The sequence below is a fragment of the Oreochromis aureus genome, linkage group 8 (genome assembly GCF_013358895.1).
Source record: "Oreochromis aureus strain Israel breed Guangdong linkage group 8, ZZ_aureus, whole genome shotgun sequence".
NCBI classification, from domain to species: domain Eukaryota; kingdom Metazoa; phylum Chordata; class Actinopteri; order Cichliformes; family Cichlidae; genus Oreochromis; species Oreochromis aureus.
The window spans coordinates 13,282,950-13,301,520 of record NC_052949.1 but is presented as its reverse complement, the minus strand read 5'-3'; the positions used below and the strand labels follow the sequence as shown (position 1 = coordinate 13,301,520).

At 37.5% G+C, this 18,571-nt stretch overlaps 1 protein-coding gene across 1 annotated transcript in view; it reads right to left on the bottom strand.

Annotated features, from left to right (window-relative positions):
• Positions 1 to 18,571, bottom strand: part of LOC116327464 (calcium-activated potassium channel subunit alpha-1-like) — a 100,099-nt gene that overhangs the window by 28,025 nt on the left and 53,503 nt on the right. The window contains exons 7-19 of the mRNA XM_039616452.1: positions 17,664 to 17,739; positions 16,787 to 16,862; positions 16,489 to 16,659; positions 14,384 to 14,475; positions 7,592 to 7,702; positions 7,380 to 7,485; positions 7,188 to 7,270; positions 4,537 to 4,606; positions 4,218 to 4,373; positions 3,911 to 4,020; positions 3,430 to 3,498; positions 2,886 to 2,972; positions 1,111 to 1,187 (exon numbers count right to left, since the gene is read on the bottom strand). Coding sequence (XP_039472386.1) covers positions 1,111 to 1,187; positions 2,886 to 2,972; positions 3,430 to 3,498; positions 3,911 to 4,020; positions 4,218 to 4,373; positions 4,537 to 4,606; positions 7,188 to 7,270; positions 7,380 to 7,485; positions 7,592 to 7,702; positions 14,384 to 14,475; positions 16,489 to 16,659; positions 16,787 to 16,862; positions 17,664 to 17,739 — 1,284 coding nt within the window. The remainder of the gene's footprint in view (positions 1 to 1,110; positions 1,188 to 2,885; positions 2,973 to 3,429; positions 3,499 to 3,910; positions 4,021 to 4,217; positions 4,374 to 4,536; positions 4,607 to 7,187; positions 7,271 to 7,379; positions 7,486 to 7,591; positions 7,703 to 14,383; positions 14,476 to 16,488; positions 16,660 to 16,786; positions 16,863 to 17,663; positions 17,740 to 18,571) is intronic.

Below are 18,571 nucleotides of genomic sequence, written 5' to 3'. Positions count from 1 at the left end.
CTTCTGCTCTGGAATTTTTGTGCAAAATCATTATTGTTGCTAATTTATTTTGAAAGCTATAAAATTCTATCAAAAGAACGAACAAAAACAACGTGCACATGACAACAACAAGAGATCCAGGCAGCATCAACCATTGTACATGCAACATTTAGAGTACATTCAAACGGGTCACTTTAATCTGAGGTACACTAGCACGCTGTGTTTTTGAAGGGGAAACAAATCCACATTACTCACAATATATCACTATTAAGCGGATTTTTTAAAGAAATGTGTGCCAAGTTCCCAAGCAGCAGGAAAAGAATACATCACATGTCAATGTTAGGTGTTAGCTTTAATACTAGAGACAAACTGTGGTTCATCCAAGCAGAAGAACATGTAGCACGTGATGTTTATAAGGTTTTAGAAACACGTGATCCGTCCAGGTACCTGTGGTGTTAACAGTCTCTCTGAATGCCTGTTAACATCACAAAGTTATCAAAAGTGAACACAGCTACTATACAGAAAACAAACAAAATGCACATTTAGACTGAACTAAGAGGTCTACTATGTGTATTTATAACAGCTGGGAATCACATGGAAAAGATAGCATGCTATAAACACTATGTATGAGTTTGTCTGTTAGAAGGGACGTCTATCTGAAACACTCTCAAGGAATCAGTTCATCCAAATCCACAAAAAAACCCTACATTTTGAAGGGTATTTGAAACCTCAGCATGGAAAAACCAAAACTATTTGCATGATGAGAAAGTTGGAAAGCATTTTTTCATGTAATTTGGGGGAACTGACCCTTAAATGAGAGCAGGTATTCATCTCATACAGAGATCCAAACATGTAGTTCTACATGGGGAAACTTGGGAGTGCTTCGGTTTGTTTTGGCTGCAGAAAGAAATCTCACCTTTCTTCATGCACAACTTACAAGCCTTCATTTCAAGGAATAATTAATGCAAGAAATAAGTGGTTGGGACAAATGGCTATGTATAGTAGGTCATGTAAATACGCTGTCACCCAGCTACTCTAATGCTAACTCATTATATTTCAGTTTCATCTGAGCAAGAAAATGAATGGGATCAATCTAACTTAGATCTTGTGTTTGCATGCAATCACACTTACATTTCTTGCATCCACATTTCTTTATCCTTTTGGGATCAGTTATGTCATCGTGGCAGGCCTTACAATAAAACAGTGCCCTGCGGAAGAAAATCAAGAACAGCATGAGTACTCAATAAATTGTTTACACATATTTTGTCTTAACTATGGCTGCAAAACATCTGCAACAAGTCATTTTAATTTGTGTGCAATCAGTTTATTAACAAAAAATTAATGAAGCATCCAATGCATTTGTCAATATTTAATGTGCCAAAAGTTGAGCAAAGAGTGTGCAGCTCTATGAGAAGTTCAGGACCAGTTTTAAATTAAGCTTTGATCTTTCATAAGGGCCCTGCAGTTTGTCTCATGCTGTGCCCTCATAAATCTTCTGATCCCCTCTGGCAGGTAACATCACCATCCAACCTTGACCATATGTACCTTTAATCTGTCTTTGAATGTTATCTTTGTCCAAGCAATGAGCAGATACAAGCTAACAGCCAACATTCCTCTTTGGCCTCACCAGTGCAACTCAAGGATCCCTGAACCGCTGATAAATCACTTCAGTCTGGCCAATTAAACATGCAAAATATGGCATTTTTCTAAGAGCAAACACAAAAGCCAATATACACTTACTGGCTGATTTGTTAGGTGCACCTGTTCAATTTCTCCTTAATGCAAATATCTAATCAGCCAATCACATGCCAGCAACTGCATGCATTTAGGCCTGAAGACACGGTTGGCCCTGCTAAAGTTCAAACTGAGCATAAAAAATGGGAAAGAATGCGACTTTGAATCTTGGTGTTGGTCCCAGATGGATGGATTTTCTGTCCTACTGGGATTTTCCCACAGTCTAGGGTTTACAGAGAATGGTCCAAAAAGGAGAAAATATCCAGTGTATGGCAGTTGTCTGAGAGAAAATGCCTTGTTGATGTCAGATATCAGAGCTGGAAGGTGACAGCAACTCAGATAACCAACATGATCCCCAACCAATATGAAGAAAGCATCTCTGAACACACGGCACATCAAACCTTGGAAGCAGATGGTCTACAGCAGCAGAAAACCACTTCTGCCAGTTAAGAACAGGAAACTACGGCTACAATTTTCACCAAAATTTGACAGCGGACGATTGGAAAAATGCTGCCTTGTCAGACGAGTCTTGATTTCTGCTGATGATGGTGTGGGGGTATTTTCTTGGCACACTTTGGGCCCCTTAGTACAAATGAGCATCACTTAAACACCACAAACTCTGTGCTTACAGTTACTGACCATGTCCATCCTTTATGCACACATCATAGCCATCTTATAATAGAATTAGAAGCACAAACCATCTCAAACTGGTTTCTTGAACAAGACAATGAGTTCAATATACTCAAGTCGCCTTAAGATTTCATTGTGGATGTGTGACCAAGAAATCTGCAACAACTGTGTGATGCTATCATGCAAACATGGGCCAAAATCTCTGAGGAATGTTTCCAGCCCCCTGTTGAGTCTATGCCATGAAGAACTCTGAAGGCAAAAGAGGGTCTAACCTGGTACTAGAAAGGTGTTCCTAATAAAGTGAGTGAGTATATTTGTAAGCCCTGGCAACATGTAGGCGATACTAACAAAACAAGCGTTTTAGCTGTATTATCAGGAAACACAAATTAAACGTTTACACAAAGATTATCGTCTTTTCAATTTTCCTACATGTAATAGCTCAAGATACAGAAACTGTATGACATGCAGACCAACAAAGGCACTATTGCAGAAACAAGACTGGAATTTAATCAAACGATTGAATCTCAGCTCTCATTCATTACCTCTTTACTTCTTTGGCATCGCTGGCAATAAAGAAGCCCAAGGTCCCCTCCTGCATTTTCACGTGGTTTCCAGGGTTTATCAGGGTGCTGTGAGGATTTGTAGACCAAAGATGTCAAAGCAGAAAGTTATATCACAGAATTTGCAAGGCTTTGCACTAATCACTGCGACTGGCACACGCTGCAGGGATTAGTTTTCACAACTCATTTGGCAGGATAGCCCCTGTTTATTTAATTAAGTTGATGAAAGCAGATAGCACTTCAAAGAGTATAAATGAGCATCAGCGTGTTAGAGAAACTACTAAAACAAAGCTTCTGCTGTGCTCAAAGAAACCAACTGCCACCTTCCCCACTAATTTGTCACGATGTTATCGGAGAGCCCTGTGATGTCTGTGAATAAACCCATTTAGACATCAATTTAGACACATTGTGTAAAGCACTTGTGTTTGCAGTCAAACAGGGAAGCTGATTCACAGTAGCTGAAAGCAAATACTGACACCTGCGTATTAAAGTTTTTGCATGCATGAATTTTAATGCCCCGACTTACCTGCTTTCCCCTTGATCAGACTTGTACTCTATAGCTATCAGCAGCAGCTTTAGCTTCACATAGCAGAGTCTGTAAAGGGGAATAACAATATAATTAGACCTGAGGCGCACTAAGTACTTTTAGTTTGAAATCTTCTTAGCTTAGGGTGCCACTTTCTTTTTTTTCTTTTTAGAGGATGAGAACCTGTTTATCCCTAAATTATTTACACTTAGATTTAGGTTTACACTTTCAAATATTTTAATATGGGATAAATATGGGATTTGTCAGCCTATAAAGTATGAACGCCATGTGCTTCCTCTCTATAACTAATTTAACCTACCATCTCCAGAAGCCTGGTTATTAAATACTTGCATAACAATTATCTTTGGATCTTTAAATTCTAATGACTGCAGTTTAAACGTCTAAATTACTTGCATCCAGGAATGACAAAACAACAAGTAGCAAAAAAGGAGGTAAAATAAAATGTTTTAGTTTTACGTACTCGCAAATTACTGGGAAGGACAGACCCACAAAGGCACTGGACAGGTACTCTGTGTACATTTCATTGGCTACTCCTTCAAGGTAATACTTCTGCCATGTATCCTCCTCAATCTACAACAAAATAAAGAAGGTCATACAAAAATATAAAGAGGTGCAAGTTGAAGTTCATCACCACCCGCTCACCAGATGCTGCATACGGGCCTCATCTGGGATAACCATTATTATCTATTCAGACTTTGTTTCTTGGCCAACTTTACTTTTGAACTTAATCCAGTGAGCACAGATGGACCAGTGTTAGTTGCAGCTACCTTGATGAAGGACCTCATGGAGAAAAGGTTGGCCAGCATGGTGGAGAGGCCCTGAGCCAGGCAGCTCTGGGCGATGAACCCAAGCTTGAGTTCTGCAAGGCAAATGGCGTCATCTCCCTCCTTCCAGTTCCAGCTTGGGATGTTCAAAAGGTGGGCCTGAGGGGAAGAGGAAAAGAAAGTCAGGCTACAAGGTGCATGCTGTTTGAAACTAAGACAGACAAATGATTCACTGATGAAATCTTTTCAACATATACTGAAACGTAACTAACTATAACGGAGTAAGTGACTCCAGCAGGCTTTATAGTTCATTAATACAAACCTTATTGTGGTACTGCAACATCTGAGTGATTATCCTGATCTTTGGGTGGTAGTTCTTGATAGATATTACTCTGATAAAGGACAAAAAGAAAGCAATATAAGAATATCTGCAGCACTTGCAAAAGTTACACAGATTTAAAAAAAAATCTGATTCACTCTCTTTTATAGAAATTAAGTATCTTAGTCTACTGCATGCTTTTAACAATTTAAAGTTTGCATTTTATTTTACGGTTTAATATTTTAAACTGAAGGCTCAAGAAAAAAGAACAAGAGAGTTGCATACATTGTAACATATTCCTAGATCCAGCTACAAAATGCTGACTTTCTCTCTGTCTGGGAAGAACTGATGTCAACTTGACCATTACCAGTTCAGCCTGTTCCCTGAATTTACAAACCTACAACTTCTACCAAAAAATAAATAAATCAACCTGGAAAAAATGCCATTGTTAACAATTTCAAATTACTGGTAGAAATATAAAGATTTCCTGTCACGATTACATGTACCTCATGGTTGCAAACCTCTGTCATGAATGTGGCTACAATTTGTATCCCAACCTGTCGAGAATCTCATATGCAAGTGAAGATTTTTAAGGAATTCACTAAAAACTACAGCATCAAAGTACGCACAGAGAGAAATGCAAATACTTATAATACATCCAAGTTTATAGTTGGACATCAACATTAGTTCAGTATTCAACCAACTGAGACGTACATACAGAATCTCTCACTTCTATGACTGATTTGTGGCACTGGATAACAGCAAGAGGTTTTTTTGAAGTCATAGGGAAGCTGACCTTTAAACCTTTGGATATAAAATGTCACTCTTAGACATTTGTGTGCAGTCATACACTGCCCAAGCACAAAACAAAGTCAGTTTTTGGCTGGCAGCAAGTTATTTAACCACAGTTATGAGTAGTTTCTCTTTTCCTAAACCGCATTATTAGCCTAACAACTAAATGTGGGTTAAAAACGGTCCAATGCATTATCAAATATACCATCATCTTTAAGGAAGAAATGTGGTTGGAAAACTTTATCTAGTTGATCTTGATAAGGGAAACAAACATCTGGTGAAGTCAAATGGTAAGAAAACAACAGTAAATCTCACGGCTATGTTTAATAGTGAAAATAGCAAAGTGAAGAGAATTCTCTCAAAGACATTGGGACTAAACAGCTGAGTAGCCTTTAAAAAACATTAATCAGTGAGGTTGATTGTTGGACTCTGGAGCAATGGAAAAAGGTCATTTACCGTGTTCCAGGATGATCGGCCCATCAGGGAAAGAAGAGAGGTGGAAAAAAGGGGAGATCCCAACATGCCTAGTGTCCTAGGTGTTTTTGCCTTGTGAATTTGGAGCTTTTGCATTAATATTTGGATTCATATATTTATTGTGTTTCGAGTTCTTTTTCAATTTTGTTTTCCTTTGTGTAGCACGTAATATCTGGTTGTTTTCTTTATGATTAGTTTCCCAGTTTAGTTTTATCTTTAATACCTTTTAATCTACTTTCTGTTTCTGGTTATAGTTTTAGTTTCTATTTAATTCCTTGAGTGTCAGATCATCCCACTGTCGCTGTGTCCTTTTGTTTCTTGCTGTTAAGTCTTTTTAGGTCTTCCTGTTTTCTTTCAGTGAATTTTTGGATTCTGTTGTTTATTCTCTGTTCTGGATTTTTGATGAACTTTCCTTATTCCACTTAAATGAAGGTTGTTTTTGTTATTTACTAAGAGCCGCATCGAGTCCTGCATTTGGGTCCTTCTGCCAACACCTTCTGTATGCCTACCGTACACCCCTGTGGGGACAGTGTTATGATCTGGGGTTGCTTCAGTTGATAGTGTCTACATTCAGCAATGTTGCGTGCCCAAAACTTGGCCAGGCACAAGACATCATTTTAACACATGGATTGACCACCATAGAGTCCAGACCTCCTTAGGAATCTGTGGGATGTGCTGGAGAAGCCTTTACGCAACAGTCTGACTCTCCTGTGGTGAAAACTTATGCAACTGGTTGACTGAAATCTTGAGTTATTGAGAAACAGATGTTTCAAGGAGACAGTGACCTTTGACTGTTTGACCACAAAATACAAATCATTTCCTTTAGTCCTAGTGGACATTTGTAACAGATGAATAAATTTCATGTCCAGGAGAACATATGGGAGAGATGCACAGACAGACAAGAAGGCTCTACCATAATGATTATGTATTAATCGCACAGTGTTTAGATTAGAATCAAGCTGTGATGATTTCTGCAGCACATTTTAAACGTCTTAACCCTTTTAGATGGAAAAGAAATGTCACATAATGACTCTCCGACTTTTTATAGCTGAGCAATTTAATCTTCAGTGGAAAACCTCCAATCCTCAGACCGCATTATCGAACTGAACTATTAATAATACAATTTTATTAACCAAATTTTATTTGCCTTGCCCTAAAACAGACTGTTCCCATCACTTTTAAAATATGTTGTACTCTCATATATTATCCACTTGATAATCCCTTAAACCCATTAAAATAAGTGCAGTTTCCACATCCAAAACTACGACTTAATCCACTCCGAAAATGTCTTTTTCTCTCAGAATCCAGCTGAATGTGATTGTTCATAAAACAAATTGAATAAACAATGAAAGCAGGAAAACATAAATCATGATTTGGTTATGCAATACCTCATGATGTTGGATGCGTCCTCGGCATCGGGGTCAGCGCAGTATTTGTTGGCTAAGATTAAGCAGGCGTCAGCTGATTCAATCTAAAAGAAAATTGCAAATAGCAAAGACAAAAATGAACAATCACATCAAGTATTCAGTCAGACGATAACCAACAGTATTACAGAGGAAGAAGTATTAACAGTCAGGTACCTTGACTCTGGCCAGGTCATGTGGATTTAGGACAGATCCTTGGTAAAACTCTACCTGGGTGAAGTGGCGCTTGAACAAGGCTTCCAGCTCAAGATTAGGGGAAATACTAAGAGACAAAAAACAAACACTCTTAAATCAGAGAACTCTCTAATCTCCCAAAGTTTAGTTTTTTCCTCTTAAACAATGAAATTTGCACAAAGTTTCGGACTTACTTATGGAGAAAAACAATTTCTACATTGACATCATCCCTGTCCTTGTGTAGGAAGTCTTTTAGAAAGTTGGATACACTTTCAAGTGTTATATGACCACAGACCACGATGTGCCTAGAAAAAGGAAGTGCAGAACCATAATGAAACTCAGAACAAAAGCACACATCCTTCATCTTTTCCATCTTCATCTTTGAGCTGAAATCAAAAGGTAAATGTGAGATGAGAGGCCTGTAACGGACATTTAGGTCAGTGATTTAGAATCTGTGATAAAAACTATGTTACAGGAGGGATGAAATCCAGAGAGCTCTCTGGATTTCAGTATCAGATTATAAAGGATCAGTTTACTTAGATGAAGATTATGAAATGAGCGCACAGTCTATGTCGATCCCTACATATCATAAACCCTTTATATAAAGAACCCAGTTGAGATTTTTTTTTATATGTGCTTAAAATATCTTTATTAATTAAATTATTCTGTGTAAATTATTTTGTCTTTTGCACCAATTTGCAAGAACAATCACAGCTGGAAATACTGCAGTGGTTCTTAAAGTACAAAATATGCATCAGTATCACTTTGATTTATAACCCACTTGTTTTCTAATAATCTAGAGTAACAATAAGTAACTCAAAGAAAAACACATACTTTCCTGTAAGAAACAAAAAAGCAATGATGCCAACAATTTTATCGAGCTTTTAAAATCACCACAATAATAAGAAAAATGTTTTTAAAAAATTGTAATAAATGCAAAATAAGCATGATGTGATACTTTTTCTTCTCAATTTATAAACTGCAATTTTAAATAAAATAAAAAAAAAAAACACAAGAAGAATATACTTGGTTTAAGAAAACTTCCCAAACCAAGTCTGGTTTCTTTCAAATCGTACCAAAAGCATGCTACCAGAAACCACGATTTTAAACTTCAAACTCCGAGGCATCTAGCAGAATCTCCCTGTCTTTAGGCTAGCTCTTATGGCTAAAAAGGTGTTGAAGGAGTAGTCTGGCATTTTGGAGAATACGCTTATTTACTTTCATATCAAAAGAAATATGCCATCATACAATTTGCTTGCCTTCTCCTTAGCTGGGGAAACCAGCAGCCCTGGCTCTAGCTTGAGTTGAAGACATCAGCACATCTCAAACTGCTTAAAAATGTATTAATTAAAAAATTTCATATTGGCTGTAGTTTTGTTTTGTTTTTTGTTTCTTTTGCACCTTTGAGTTTTGTTGTTTTTCAGAAGGCATTGTGTATTTTTGAGCTGCAATTACATCATTTTTTAAAATTAATTCTGTTAATTGACGCCTTTATTTTGTGTTCTTTAATTCAATAAGCAGTATTATTATTTGGTGGTAGACAATAGTATTTTTTGTTTTAATAGAAAATAACAAAAAACAAGCTCAAATGTAGAATTTTGTGGGCAAGGCTAAGAGCTCGGGGTTTTCAGTAGAGCACGGGTTACTTGGCTCAGTTCGAATCCGACCTCTCTTAATTAGGGGGAGAACAGAAGCGGTGAGCCTCGGGGTGCCCTCACCTTTCTCCATTGGAAACAAGAACTTCTGATCTCAGTCTGCACTGATTTATACTGCTGTCAGATGGACTGATGTACTGCACCACGCCCTCCATGTATCACTTGCTGGAAAGCACATCGGCTCCATCTCCACTGCACTCAGACAATAATGCATTTTCCGAGATGCTCTCACTTGTCTTCATTCATATTTCATATTTGTTGGTATTATAAGCAATAGCGCAACAATAAAAAATGCTGCAGAAGTGCAGGCTATGAATTCAGAAGTATAACTTGGTTTTCAGGCTATGGAAGAACATTTACATTTATTGTTATTAAGTATAAATTTATACTTTATACTTTGTATTTAAATTTTTTAGTTTGTTTATGAAATTGCTCGATCGTGGCTCAAGAGTTGGGAGTTCGCCTTGCAATTGGAAGGTTGCCGGTTCGATCCCCGGCTCGGACAGTCTCGGTCGTTGTGTCCTTGGGCAAGACACTTCACCCGCTGCCTACTGGTGGTGGTCAGAGGGCCCGGTGGCGCCAGTGTCCGGCAGCCTCGCCTCTGTCAGTGCGCCCCAGGGTGGCTGTGGCTACAACGTAGCTTGCCATCACCAGTGTGTGAATGTGTGCGTGAATGGGTGGATGACTGGATATGTAAAGCGCTTTGGGGTCCTTAGGGACTAGTAAAGCGCTATATAAATACAGGCCATTTACCATTTACCAAAACAATTTTGTTTACCTTATTCTTGAGGCAGTCCTGAAATAAACATCAGGAACTAATATGTTTTGTTTTTGGCATTTCCTCTCTGTAGCACAAACAGGTGCTACAGCTTAAGAAGCATGGTGCACCTGCATCAATTCAAACTTAGTGCTGGAAGGCTTTATAACCCACTACCATGTAAGGCTAGCTGTTTTGGAACTCCATTTAATGTGGTGGACCCTCCACACCACTGTGCAATAAGACTGAAAGTGTGTATGGCCTTTATATTGGATGAGGATTTCCTCATCCACACAGGACCAAAGTGGAAAAAGTAATGAGTTGCCCTACTGCTTACTCAAGGCCAGATCATATTAGCAAAATTGGAGTGCCACGCAGTGGGTGCCTCATGCACACCAGAAACTACTTGACCTCTCACAGAACAGGCCCAGATACTTCTTGCAACCTGGGAAGCTTCATATTTAAGACAAAAAACAAAAGCACTATATGTTTTTATTTATTTAAAGGAGACTTATTAAGCTTTTCCTAGTTATTTGTCATATTGTTGCAAAGTTGGATGCTGATGATAAAGGTGGGCAACGTTTCAAAGGTCAGCATATGTGTAATATGTGACACAAAAGCTCAGTTTTTCAGACTATTACAAATATTTCACACAGTGTTTTTTTTACTTCTCATTCTGCATGAAGTCATTGAGAGGGGATATCCTTAATGTGGTCATCTTGGGCACAAAGCTCTAGCTGTGAACACAGAGCTAAAACAGTCTATTTTAGTTAACAGATCAACTGAGGGGCTGCACCAATGACCAATGCCACATCAATGAGAATTTCAACTATGAATCATGCAAAAAGTCCAATAATAAAAAACATGGGACAAGAAACGAACATAAGAGTTCCCCTTTAACTTGAGGCGAGAAAGCTAATAAGAGTATTCCCCAAACTGCCAAAGCATATCTTTTAAACTCAAGATTTTATTTCGCCTTCAGGGTGTAGGTCAGACTGAAGATTAAGGCCAAGACTGTTGAAAAAGCAAAGCGTGGAAACATCACAAGTGAAGCAGGGCAATCAAAGTGTTTCCAGGCATACAAAAACTGATTTTAAGAAAAATCACTATGAAGCATGAAGCAATGGTACACGACGAAATGTATGACTTTAGCATTTTCTTCAGTGCTGAAAATGCAGGTGAGCTAAAGTATATGATTTTCTCAGAATTACTCATTGATGCCTAAATGGCTGTCCTTCAACCAAATTATATTATTACTGTATGTTATTATATAATGATTGTGAACTTTTAAAAATCATAATTATTTCTCACTGTGTGTCCTTGACATCCATATTGGTCTTTCTGTATTGTGTTAAGTCAGCTCCAAAGTAATTTGTTTTTCTCATTTTATCTTATTAAGACTGTTTGTCTGACATGAATTGGAGTTTGAGTGATGAAGGAGAGGATGGGTGAACAAAATTAAAAAAAAGAGAGAATTAATGGAAACACTTGATTAACAAACACACATATGGCGCACACACACTAACAGTAAGCAGCCTAATTACATCAAAAACAACCAGGATTTTCTCACAATAAAATGATCAACCATGACAAAACTGTGACATCTGGAAAGAAGGAAATTGTTCCCACTGTTTGGTTTAGAAATAAAAAAATTTTAACGTTCCTTTTATCTGGATTGCAACCATATTAGTTCTTTAGCAACCTCTAATGTAAGTAACTCTTTGTATTGGGGAGGAGAGTCTGTGCATAACAATACCAGTAAAACCTTTAGTCATATCAATCTAGTTAAGCAACATTACTCTATCAAAGTAAAGCATAACTTAGAAAATAGATGAAAATAGTGATTTATTAATGACTCTTTTACCTTTCCCTGGATAACATGATCTTCTGATTGGCTACAGCTGTCCATTAAAGATGGACAGTTTGAGGTATCAAAAACTGGTAGTAACCATTTTCATTACAGTCTTTCACTTCTTAACATAAAATAGTATTTAAAATTAATTCTTTCCTCTTTTACATAAACTAAAAGTTAAAAAGCAATAATTAAGTTAATCTGTGACATAAATGTCTTTATACAATCAGGAATTTTTCTATGTAAAATGTTGATGCTTGAGTTTAAATACAAGACAGACAAGAATTAGGAGGAAAGTATATGAATAACGGAGTCTTAACCCATTGCACAATTGCATTTTACTTTAAATACATAAGTATGTATTAAGACTTTGAATAAGCAATTATTAAACTGGCTCAATTGACTATAGGGGTAACCAGAAGTTATGATGAATTTAACATAGATACTGCTACTTATTAACATTACATTGTTACATTTTTTATGCTGCTGCTGTACTCTGTTGAACCACGATGATGCAATTTACACTTTAATCCGTAAACGGGATCGCTAAGCTCCATCACCTTTTGAATCAGTGGTATGGAGTCTCCACAGCCTCTCCTCAATATACATATATATATATATATATCTATATGAAACATGAAACAATTTCCAACAGGATAATCACAGTTTATAACACAGTGAGAGAATCCTACAAATGCCACTATTAAGCATGACAACAGTACATCGATATGATTACACTGGAAAATATCTGCCTTTTCAAGATATTTGTGGCTGTTATTTGAGTTCCTAAAGTCATATTTTCTAAAAACAATCTTTACCAAATCATTATTATTATAAAGTCATTTTATTATACAGTCAAGGCAAAAAGACAGCACACCCTCTGTCAATTCTAAAGAATTACATATCAGGGCGTAACAAAAGTAATAATTGGCCCTTAACATGTTTTAAAGTTAGGCCAATACAACCTGGGATGACACAGTGACATATTACACCATGCCATTATTTATTTAACAAAAACTAAGCCACGATGCAGAAGTACACCTCATGCTCCAACAGCTTGTGGAACCACCTATTAGCACGTGAACTAACTGTTTTCCTTATGACTTCATCAGTTTCTCAGATTGTTGTTGAGCAATTTTGGACCAATTTTCTTTACAACCTTGCTTTAGGTCATCAGGATTTTCAGACATTTATGTACAGCACCACAATAAGTATTAAGGTCCCACCATAGTATTTAAATTAAGCTAAGGTCTGGATTTTGCCTGGGCCATTGCAACACCTTGATTCTTTTCTTTTTCAGCCATTTTTTTTTTTATTTTTTAGATTTGATGCTGTACTTGGGATCATGACTCAAACAGGCCCAAGCTTTAGCTATCAGACAGATACCCTTACATTTGATTCTAGATAATTTTGGTATGCAGGAGTTCATAGCTGACTCAAAGGCTGCAATGTGCCCAGGTTCTGTGGCAGCAAAACATGCTTAAAATCATCACTCCTCCACCACCTTTGCTGGACAATTGGTACAACTTAGTTATGTTGTGGTGCTATGCATTGTGGAAGGGAAGCCATGCAAGTCTTTTTCTAATAGTACTATCACAAACTTTAACATTTACCTTATAACTAAGGCCTGTAGAGTCTGAGAAGTAGCTCTTCTGTTTGTTTTTTGCAGTTTGAGCATCGCACAGTGTGACTTGGGGGTGAATTTGCTGGGACGTTCACTCCTTCAAAGATTGGCAGCTGTCTTGAATGTTTTCCCTTCATCCTCACTGAAGAATAATGGACTTCAAATTGTTTGCAGGTGCTTTATAACCCTCCCCAGACTGTTGGGCACCAACAACTCCTTCTCTCTCTCATTGCTGATCTCTTGCTTTTTTGGCATTGTGTTTTCACACGCCTGAATGGGCCAGACCAGCAAACTGCCAAAACTTCTGCTTTTATAATAGTCCTCACACTTTTTACCGTTAATGAAGTTCTTGTGTTCATCAGCACCCTTGTAATTCCAATGGAAGCTGTTGAAGTGTACTTAGTTTTTCTCACACTGCTTCTGCAACTTGGCTTAGTTTTTGATACGGTGTAATAAATTTACTTAGTTTTAGGACCTTTTTTTTAATCGCCTGTATTTAAAAATGTAGAACTGATAAAGGGCATTATTTTTACAATAACTGTAAATAAAAAACAGGTCACTTATTTTATGAAAATGACTTTTAGGACTCAGTAACAGACAATCACTTGCTTAAATGGAGATTTTTTTCCAGCGTAAAACCAGACATTCATTTATTTAAAAAAAAAAAAAAAAAACTCCAGCAATGACAGCTTGTACACATCTAAAAGCAGCAGAAATAAATACACATTTATCATGGCCAAGTTCTTCAGTCACAGTGTGACTTTAATGCTCATTGAGATCATGACAATTCAAATCATATATCAAAGTATGTCACCTCTTTAAGAGAGGGCCACTTGAGTCACACAAAACCACACCATTACAAATCTGCTGTTTTGTCTGTCTGTTTGTTTGTTTTCTATTTTATTTATTTGTTTGACTTACTTTCTGCCTCTGGTCGAGTTATAACTCCCTCCATATTTCTTCCGATTAAGGATGAGAGCAGCAATTTCTGGCACGTAGCGAGCAAACATGGCCTACATGCATGGAAAAGAAAAAGAAAAGGGCATGCAGAGAAGGTTCTACTGCGGCGGAGGCAGTAGAGCCTCCTTGAATACTTACTTTCTCCCATTAACCGCACTATAGGAACCACCATATTTCTTGCGGTTTCCTATTAACTCTATGATTTCAGGGACGTAGCTTGCAAACATGGCCTAAGGAGAAGATAGGAGACAGAAGAAGAGACTAAAAAAAAGACAAGCAAAGAAGAGCAGGTCCTCTATTTTAACTTTAGAGAAATCTGTGAAGTCTGAAAGAGGAGCGCTACTCTACGCGCTGGAGTAGTTTTAATATTTATGTGTTAACAGGAAAACGGTGAAAGAGAAAAAGAAACGTGTAATTATTCAAATTGACTGAAGAAAATCATGTGAATGTAAGCTGAAGTTATGTCACAGTTACATCCACAATAGAGAAAAAGTATGACAATGGAATCCAGTTTAAAGGCTAATATTTTCAGATACTGAAAGATAAAGGAGAAAAATGAAAGCAGATGAGCGATATGTTGAAGAGAAATAAAAATTTGAAAAATTAAGAAAAAACCTTATGTGCCATGTTTCGCCCAACAAACACACATGTCGGGTTGATTTCAGTAGCACAGCTCAATGGATGGCAAACAACTTAAGGCTGCACGCCGCTGCCCAACCACCTGAATATTCCTGCGTGGAGGAGGCAGACGTGCCAGCTTACAACAGATCCAAGAAATTAGCTTAAGAATAAAATCTTAATTGGGCGTTAACGAGAAGACTATTTTGTTTTTGTTTTTACACTGTTTTTGCCAAAACACCTCAGCCTTTCCACTTCAAGCTTAAAAAAATCTATCAGCATAAAATACATTTTGTATTTTGTTGTTCTGACCCTTCAAATTAATTACCATTCAAGTCATTATTTACACCTCTGCTTTTCATTGTATTGCCCTACAATAATAGAGAAATAAAGCTGCACAGTGACCTCCAGTGGGCAAACTACACAATGTCAACACTCATAAAATGATTCCTCTTTTTTTATTCATTCATTCATACACTGGCAATTAAAAATGCAGATACCAATAGATAAGCAGATACCTAATATCAGCCCGCCGATGAGTGGGTTGGGCTCTAATAAAATAACTACTCCAAATGAAAGAAATGGGGTATGAAACGCCACGGAAAATGTTTATGTCGCTAAGAAGCTGTAAAGCTGATGATGATTAAGACCTCCGGCTCTAATTTAACTAACAGTATAGATAACCACTCTCATTCTTAATGACTTGCAGTACAAAACAAATGCAAAATCGAAGGGAAAAGTGGGCCTGATTGCAACCTTTGAAGGTCTGCAATTGGCTTGATGTCTGTTTCACTGTGCAGGTGAATGAAAACTGAAATATTTTGAAAAAAATCTTCACCAGTGAAGCTATATAGTCACATGAGCCCCTTAGCATGCCTTTTAAGTTTAACAGTAGATTATTATTAGTCTTTATTATGTTTATACTGGTCATCAGACCATACTTTCTTTCAGGTTGAAACAATATTTTATGTTTTTTTGCATAATTTTGAGCAAAATGAAAACATTTCAGATTTAGATGACTGAAAAGTCGCTTTAATATACCTCAATCTTACCTCAGTTAAATCCAGGTATTTGATCATATTAAAGTACTGTATGTCCACGCTGAATAATACTTTATAATCCGGTTAACTGTGCCCTCTAAATTGTCATCGCCTATTTTCTTTATCAGGTAATTCAGGTCTGTGTTAAATCCCCGACGGGATATTTTCTCCCAGACTATTCTGAAAGTTGTGCAGGAAGAGGACAGCAATGTTGCTACATCCATGTAAAGCTGGGCTGTCATAAATCAACTCTATCTCACTGTGTTTGTTGGAAAGAGGGAGGGAAGGCAGGAGGGTGGAGCCACCTGAAACCGTAGTACCTTTACAGTTAATAACAGATGCAAAAATTCTCAAATATTCTACATGTCATATAAATCAAAACTTCAGCATTATACCTGAATCAATGCTGCAACACTGTGGACAACTCATACAGTACATGACATGCAACATACTGTGGTGAAGTGGTGAGCCACAAATACACTTCAATGTGAACAACAGGTGAAGCGGGCGTCCCAGCATTTGTGTGATGAGCATTTGTGTGATGGAGGATTTCAAGCGGGAATAAGTAATGAGAGGGATTTTTACCAAACCACCAAGGATGAAGAAGACCATAAACAGGCGGCCCAGGGTGGTTTTTGCATACACGTCTCCATAGCCAACAGTGGACATTGTAACCATGAGTAAGTAGACACATTCCCAGTAGGAAAGTGCCTGGGAATTTTGGAAGTTTTCCCAAGGATCCCCTGAGTTTTCCACCTGGAACAAAGGTCAGAATTTACACAACGACCACAGAAACACACAGCTCTTTGATGAAGCAGTAAATAATTACTGATAATAGGCATCCGGTTGCTACACAGCACCACCACATTTTCACCTAACTTACCAAATGAATGAACCCTGCTGCAGTTAGCCATGTGCTTATGAAGATTGAACACAGGTTCACCAGCTTAATCGAGTTGCTATGTTAGAAAGAGCCAGACAACAGAAGATGAAGTATTAACTGTAGCTGTTACACCGGGACAAGAAGGTACGTACAGCCAAACTAGAAGCCCTAGCTCACACAAAAATTCAGTCTATGCTTTAAAACACATTACAAACATAATCAGAAGTAGGGTTCAACCTGAACTATTAAAATATGCAACGTGAGAGATTTAAGCTCTTAAAACTGTAGCTTTTTCTTGTGTTGTGGTTAGTCATGCTATTCTTGCTACATATGGCTTTACAAAAAAAAATCCAAGCAGGCTCCAAGATATTTTCATCATATACAGCTGAAAGTTAAGCCTAATGTCAGTGTAAACAAATGCATTATAAAAGAGTCCGTTATCTTTAATGCGTACTATAATCAGGATTTATTAAGTATTGCAGTGTATATGTTATTGCAGTGCTGTCCCTGTTTGACTTCTATCCACTTCTTTGTCTGTTCTGTCAAGTGAGAGGATTATTCTAAAGCATGTCGATATACTCAAAGCTCTTTCTGACGTGACATCTGTGCAAAACTCTTTAATTCTAAGCAGAAGGGGCACAGCAGCAATCTCTTTTGTTCACGACTGCATGATATAGTGCAGTGATATAGTTCAGTGTGCACAACACAGTGCAGAGAAATACACTTGATGTCAGTGTTCGCCAAATGAAACCTTGTGTTTATTTTGCTGTCAAAATAAAACTACATTCTTTCTTCACGTGAAGCAAAAGGCAGGTGAAAAAATGCAAACTGTCAGCTGTATGAACAAAAAAGAAGAAAAAAGCATCAATAAACTTACCTTGTCTTTAGTATATTCAAAAACTGTAAAATTTCTGAGAACTGTATCAATCTTAAGGCCCTTAAAAACCTCAAACCTGTGAGAAAATAAACATAAAACACTGATTAGCAACAAGTCAGGCATCGTGATATCTGATCGTCATTTAAAAACACCATACCTTTCATACTTTCATCCATGTTTACAAGCTTCATTGGATTCATATTGACAAAAAGTAAAGTCCAACAGATCGACAGGTACTAAGCACTTAGGATATTAAAAGAAAATATTTGAAATATTTTGGGGGAAATAAAGCATAATAAAAAAAACACAAAACAAGCTCAGCATCCCAGATCTTCATCAACTCATAACACTGTGTTTTAATCTCAGGAGCCCCGCTCTGCACCGGCATCTACCTGATACGTGCGTCACTCCCAGTGGATAAAACTGAACGTGGACGAGATGAAAACCTGGATTAGAGTAAAGACAGGTGGATGCTGCCATGCCAAATTGAATGAGTAAACAGATGTGACGTCAAATCCTAAATTTGAGGGTATTTATTTGTGTGGAAAAAAAATGGAGCCGGTGCACGCTGCCAACAGTCCAAGGACGGCAGAACACCAACAAACGCCAGCCTGAGCTCCTGCTCATAATCACCACTTGGCTGTATTCACATATAGGTTAAATGACGACCGTGTCATCGCGTGTTTAATGCCGTTACTGTCGATAAGCTCATATGATCTGCTACAAAATCACAGCTGATAAAGTCAAATATTTGCGCTACGCTTCATCACCGCACTGCAGCAAACAGCCTGCTAAAGGGCGCCTCATATCTGAGCTTGAAATCTAAATGATTCATAGAACTCACTCATTTTGAGAAAAAAAAAAAAAAAGCTGCACCATTCACAGTGTTTGAGCTGCATAAAAAATTA